Genomic DNA, 6,404 nt, shown 5'->3' with positions numbered 1-6,404 from the left:
CCGATTTGGCTGCGACAGTGGTTATGCCGTAAATGGCCACCAGATGGAGGTGTGATCCTTAATGAAATTATGCACCACTTTTTCTTAACCTATTCACATTCTTTGTCTCTCTTAGGTTGTTTTTCTCTGTTCATGTGTGTCTGTATGTGTGTGAATTTTCTTCCCCTTTGTATAGTCATTTCTTGTAGATTTGGATCTATTTTTTCTGTGTCCACTTTTTTTTTTTTTTTGGTTTTTTGAGGTCGGATTTCACTCTGGCCCAGGCTGACCTGGAATTCACTATGTAGTCTCAAGGTGGCCAGGGCCCAGGTGAAACCGCAGAACTGACGATATGAGCAACAGCGCTGCTGCCACAATGAGCCTGACAACCTGCACCAGGGCGATGCAAACAGACACTGAGGAGACTCAAAACGCACCAAAGCAGAAATCCACAAGTTGCTGAGAGCTCAACACTAAAGTAGAATGAAAGCACAGCCACTAAGGCTCAGGGAAGTTTGTGGAAGAAGGGCCGGAAGAATGTAAGAGCCACAGAGTAGGTGGGAATATCCAGAGACATCACCCTCCCCACAATGCTCTCACAACTCCTACCCCACAACTCCGTAGTGAGCACCAGCAACCCAACTAAGGAGAGCCCTCAGTGGAGTGGGGCCAGGGAGGAGGGAAATGATGGTTCCCAACATATGATGTGTACGTGCAAATGTTCTACCTAATAAAAAGAAAAATATAACAATAAAAAGATAAACAAAATGACCTGATAAATCAATTAAAAAAAAAAAGTGGTGTGTGTGAAGGACCTATCTACCACTTCCTGGAACAACTCCGAATTGCAACAATTGAAAACAATATGAAAATTCTTGAAAGTTCTGTGTTGCATAATGCATTTCTTATTTTCTGTTTTCACCAAATTACTCTTTGGTGAAACTGCATTTACTCATGCAGTTGCATCTCCCTGCTTCAAATGAGGTAAGAGAGTCTGGGTGAATGGCACCACAGATCTATATACTCTGCACTGGGTCTCAGACCAGGGACCTCACAAAGTGAGCATTTCTGATTCCCACACCATGGACAGCAGGCATTCCTACTTCTCACACAATGGACCTCACAGTAGACATTCCCAGTTTCCACACCATGACCACACCATGAGCATTCCTGGTTCCCACACCATGTACCTCACAGTGCATATTGCTGGTTCCCTGCACCAGTGACCTCACAGTGGGAATTTCTGGTTCCTACACAATGGACCTGACAATGGGCATTCCTGGTGACCCAAACCTGGGACCTCATTGAGCATTCCAGGTCCAGTCAACATTTTAGATGGATCTCCTCTAAATAGAAACCTAAGAGCCATTCTGTCATATTCAACTGAAGCCTCCCTCTAGGACAAAACTCCCCCTCATAATCAGTAGGCATGTGAAGAATGTGAGAGGACTCCATGGGCAGGCTGGACAAGAGTGCTGCCTCTGCCTACAGAATAGTGCAGAGAGATGAGAGCTATGGTACAGATTGTGTCAGGAAAGGAAAGAAAGTGGGCTAGCAGGAGAATTTCAGTCAGGGCACAGCAGAGAGACAGTCAGTACAAACAAGGTAGTTTCTAGTCACCATGTCTTTAATTCTTCCATGTTGACGAATGGTACCCTCCAAGGGTGCCAACCTCTTCATGTGAATAGCATTATGGGCTAGCCAGTGCCTGAACAATCAAAGCAAGACTTTCAGTAGGAGAAGACCAGGTAAAACTGGTGAGATTGAACGGAGTAGAGGGCTCCCATTAGTCGAAGTTGATGACATGGACGTAGTCAGAGGGCTCCCATTAGTTGAAGTTGATGACATGGACGTAGTCAGAGGGCTCCCACTAATGGAGTTTGTGCATAAGGCTATGACTCTTAAGTCACCAAAGACATGCATGTTCAAGCCACAGGCAGTTTCAGTAGCACAGCCCATTCCATAGAAAACTAAGGAAGAAGGACCATTGGTTGGCACTCCTAAGAAATAATAATAATAATAAAAAAAAACAGGGTTAGTCTTACATTTCCTTTGGGAATGGAAAGTGTGCTCAGAACAATCCAGAATTCTGCCTCCTGCATGAGACACATAAATGTGACTCCATATCCTTGTATAAGCTAAACCTTGTTGCTCTCGGGTCCCATTGTCCCACACATGTGAGAAGGACATTGAAGGAGGCCAGCTCTCTCACACACAACACTGAGACGGGGCATCTGGGTTCTCACTCACTAAAAGAGATGAGCTTGATGTAGACAGGGAAGGAGACAAGAGGTCAGAATCAAGTGTCTAGCTAAAACTCTTTAGTGGCCCCTGTTCTCTTCCTTGCCTTGGCTTTTGTAGGGAAACCAGACAAAATGCTGTAGATCCCCCTCAACCTCGAGGCCTTCCGGGGCTCCAAGTTCCCTGGCAGAACCACACTGTGATGGCACAGGAAGTGTCTGCATTTCCCATGGTAAATTAAAGTAGAAGCCGCCTCTGTGTTGACAGCCTCAGCTCTCATCCCTGAGCCCTGTGACATCCCATTGCCCTCAAACTGCTCATCTTGACAAAAGCCCTTCCCCTGCTCCATCCAGACCAAAGTTTGAAAAAGAAAAGCGTAAATTGCCTTGAATCTCATCACATTCTCAGTCCCATCATTTAACTAAGTCCCCAAACCTCACTAACCCAGGAAGCCTTTTACATGTAGATGAGAAAAGCTGTGCAGGGCCAGATGAAAGCTACTGCTGATGTTATGCTAGCTCCTATCTGAATGGAACCTGAGCCCTTCACAACAAACTTAATGCTTGTCTTCTACTGAGGAAAATAATACATCTCTTACGACATGGCCTGGAGATGGCTTAGCAATTGAGGTGCTTGCCTCAGGAACCATCTTCAATTGTCCAGTACCCACAAGCCAAAACACAGCAATAAGGGGCACAGAGACAAGTGGCATTCACATTGTAAGCCAGGCGCATACATCTGGAGTTTGTTTGCAGTGGCTAGAGACCCTGGTGTGCCCATTCTCTCCCTCTCTCTCTCCCTCCCTCTCTCTCTCTCTCTCCTACTTTCTCTCACATAAATAAATATGTTTACTAAATTCAGACTGACACCAGTGACAGTTCAGAGCTTCATCACGGACAGGGTCTGTATAATTGCAGAGGGTCATGATGACAACCAGAACTGAAGTGCCATTTGGCCCCTCACAGACCCAGTGAGCAAAGGGTTCCATTCCCAGACATCAGGTCAACCCTTATGCTTCTATGGGAAGCAGTTATGTTCCTTCAGCTCTTCCCCTCACCTCACAGCCCCTCTCTTCTCTTCTTATGCAAGAAGTGGCTTATTCAACACTTGGAGGAATAAATAACCACTTGGCCCTGTGCCACCACTTGTGAATGTGGAAACCAGCTTCTAAGATGACCTCCAGTTGCTCCCATCTTCTGGCACAGGTGTGGTTGTGTACCTCCCAACAACGTCACAACAGAGCTGGTCTATGTGACCGACAGGATACAAGCAGAAATGTTTACATCACATCTGAAGTTGAGTACTGAACTGTACAGCTCCCCTTCTCAGTCTGTCTCATCACTTGCTCAGAGGCAAGCAGCTGATACAGCATTGGGACACACAGGCAGACTATGACTGGGCCCATGTGAAGAGAAAGTGAGGCCCACCAACAATCATGAATGAGCTCAGAAGCAGAGCCTGTATCTCAACCACATCAGCCCCTGCTGACAACCGAATACAACCCCGTGAGACACCCTGAGCCAAGCACCCAGTAACACCATTCATTGTAGATTGTGTTCCTACAAACACTGTGACACAATAAATGTCTGGTGTTTTCAACTGCTAAGTTTAAGTTTTAACAAAATTAGCAGCAAAGCAATGAAAGACATACTGTACTTTTTCTGAAGATAACTTGGAATGTTTGAATAAATTCTCATACCTGTGCTAATGACTTCAATACATCTTGTCTGTGTCCCTGTGCACTTTAGCAGGACGGGGTCACATGACATGTGTGTCTCATTATAGCAGGCAGGACATTCCACACCATTGGTTTGTGAAGAAAGCTGAGACACTGGAAGGAGAAAGAAGAGTTTTCATCTTAGGGAATAGGCAGAAAAACAGCTGAGAATATTACCACTCACCCCCAACCAGTGTATTCTTTTGGGATGCCAACTAATGAGAAAACTGCAGCCGAGGTGACATGGAAGGAGGGAACAAGGGGCAGGTATCAGGTGGGCAAATGCAATGAGAGGCTCCTGTAGAAAGTCAGTATATCTCCATCGTTCATCAATCACTCTGCTCTCTGCCCTGGAGAACATTCCCTAGATAATGTGAGAGGACATACTCCTCAGTCTAGAGGATGCTGGTCAGGGGAATTAGCCAGGAGGGCCGGCACACACCTGTCCTCCCAGCTACTCCTACTTGAGAGGGTGAGGCAGGAGGATAGCTTGAGCCCAGGAGCTCATGACCAGCCTAGTAAATATAACAAGCTTCCATGTCAAGAAAACAAACACAAGGAGGAGGAATTAGACAGGCCAGAAAAGTCTCTCAGCTTGAAGAATAAGTCCTCTGAATTCACAGGCTCACACTTAGAGAAAAACCCGTGTTAGCTCCTGTCACCACCCGTCACTCAGTCTCCCACACAAAGAGCACCACAGGCAAAAATGAAGGGTGAGCAAGCAGGGACCATCACCCCCTCCAGCAGCAGAGAGATGGGTCTGGGGGGACACAGCCCCACAGCCTGGAGCGTAGCCGTGAGGACACAGACACAACTGATACTCACGTTGTAGGTCCTTGTTGCACTGTTCCTGTTCGCAGCATTGGTGTTCATATGCAAATGTTCGTTGGCCCCCCAGAGTTGCAGAGAATAAAAGCGGAGCACACACATTCGTGGAACAGCCTTTCTCCTGGGCCATTAGGCTTAAGGAAGGCACTGCACAGAATAAAACCCCCAAGAAAATTTCCCTCTGAGTCGTGGAGAAAGTGAACAGCCGGAGTTAAGCAGTTTTGACTCATCATTCCCTTTGTCTTTACTCTCCCACGTCCCCAAACCAGCCCCTCTGCAGTGATGTGTTTCAAAGAACAAGCCAAAAAGAGAAGATTTGTTCAAAAGCATGCTCAGTACCAGAGCGCTCAAGTAACATGCATGATGCTGTGAGGGTGACCTCTGGCACTACAAAGGAAAAGTGTGGGCTCCTTGCTCAGTGTCCCCCATAACCTTGGTGTAGGAACCAGGATCAGTCAGGCCTGTCACTGGAGGTCTGCACCTGGCACAATGCTCCCTCCCCTGCCCTGCTTCCTCCCACACTCCCAGCCACTTCCTGGAAGGACACAAGGCTAAACTGGGAAAGGCTTGAGGGGTGAGGAGTGACTGACCTGGTGCTTTAAATTCCTGGATGAGGCTGAAGCACCCCTGAGAGGCTTCACAATTCTGTGGGTTGGGTGCACAGAATCCATTTAAGCATGTATAGTTTGCACAACTGTAACTGTCTGCAAGGAGCAAAAACATGATTCAAAAACTTATCCAACACTCGGGAGGCAGAGGTAGGAGGATCGCCATGAGTTCAAGGCCACCCTGAGTCTACAGAGTTAATTCCAGGTCAGCCTGGACCAGAGTGAGACCCTACCTCAAAAAAACAAAAAAATAAAAAATAAAAAAAAACTTATCCAAGAGGTAATGTTTCCAATAGACAGATTCTTAGAAGTCCAGCAGCCATTAGGTCTCCCTTGAGGGATGACCCCCTGAAGGTTCCTGTACTAGACAGCTCTTCCCCAAGAGCCTTTACTGTCCCCCTCTCCTCCCCGTCCTTGGGGAAGGGGATCTGTTGTGTACTCTTACCCACAGTGCTGACAGCAGAGGAGGTGAAGACACAGACCATGAGGAGGTTCTTCAGGATGGAAGCCCAGGTCATGGTGACTCCCCCGAGCACTGCAAGAGACCCACGTAAGAGAGTTCCATGGTTCAGTCCTGTAATCCAGCAGCCCTCACATCAGGCAGTGTTCTCCATCCATTTGTTAATTCATTTTTTCTTCTATTCACATCTTTTCACACGCTGGAATGATAACGCCCTGTATTTGTGCTGGATGAGGCTCTTAGAGTGGATGCAGGAAATGTGGCAGATGCCATAGCTGACATCCAGGCAGCCAGAGAATGCACCTCTCTTCCCGAGGAAGGACTGTCACATGGGGGATTCTTTCTTGCTGGGGTCTGGAAGGTGTTAGAGCTCCTTCCACAGCTGAACTGGGGTGAGCTGGCCAAGCAATCGCTCTGCTAGAGCTCACATGGAGACCCTCCACGTGCTACTAAGCTCTGGGCCATTGTGCTCAGGAGCAGTCAACCCCTCAGCCAAGAGCCTGGATTCACCACTTCTAAAGTCACCTTCCCCCACAACTGACCTCCACCACACAGAGGTCACAGCCCCCTG

General features: G+C 47.4%; 1 protein-coding gene across 1 annotated transcript; it reads right to left on the bottom strand.

Annotated features, from left to right (window-relative positions):
* Positions 1 to 1,695: 1,695 nt before the first annotated feature.
* LOC101601424 (protein RoBo-1-like) lies at positions 1,696 to 5,891 on the bottom strand. The gene is made up of 5 exons (XM_045151706.1): positions 5,819 to 5,891; positions 4,763 to 4,912; positions 3,920 to 4,051; positions 1,864 to 1,979; positions 1,696 to 1,776 (listed from the first exon to the last, which is right to left on the bottom strand). The coding sequence occupies exons 1-5, from the start codon at positions 5,889 to 5,891 to the stop codon at positions 1,696 to 1,698; spliced, it is 552 nt and encodes a 183-aa protein (XP_045007641.1).
* Between the last annotated feature and the right edge of the window lie 513 nt (positions 5,892 to 6,404).

This window comes from Jaculus jaculus, chromosome 6 (assembly GCF_020740685.1).
Source record: "Jaculus jaculus isolate mJacJac1 chromosome 6, mJacJac1.mat.Y.cur, whole genome shotgun sequence".
Taxonomy (NCBI): domain Eukaryota; kingdom Metazoa; phylum Chordata; class Mammalia; order Rodentia; family Dipodidae; genus Jaculus; species Jaculus jaculus.
This window is presented reverse-complemented; position numbering and strand designations above follow the sequence as displayed.

Excerpts from the sequence above, each read along its gene's own strand:
- LOC101601424 (XM_045151706.1), bottom strand. The coding sequence starts at position 5,891 with ATGACCTGGGCTTCCATCCTGAAGAACCTCCTCATGGTCTGTGTCTTC. Across the intron at positions 4,052-4,762 it reads GTGCAACAAGGACCTACAAC|TGTCTCAGCTTTCTTCACAA; the intron begins GTGAGTATCAGT and ends TTCTCCTTCCAG. Across the intron at positions 1,777-1,863 it reads TAAGAGTCATAGCCTTATGC|ACTTCGACTAATGGGAGCCC; the intron begins ACAAACTCCATT and ends TCCATGTCATCA.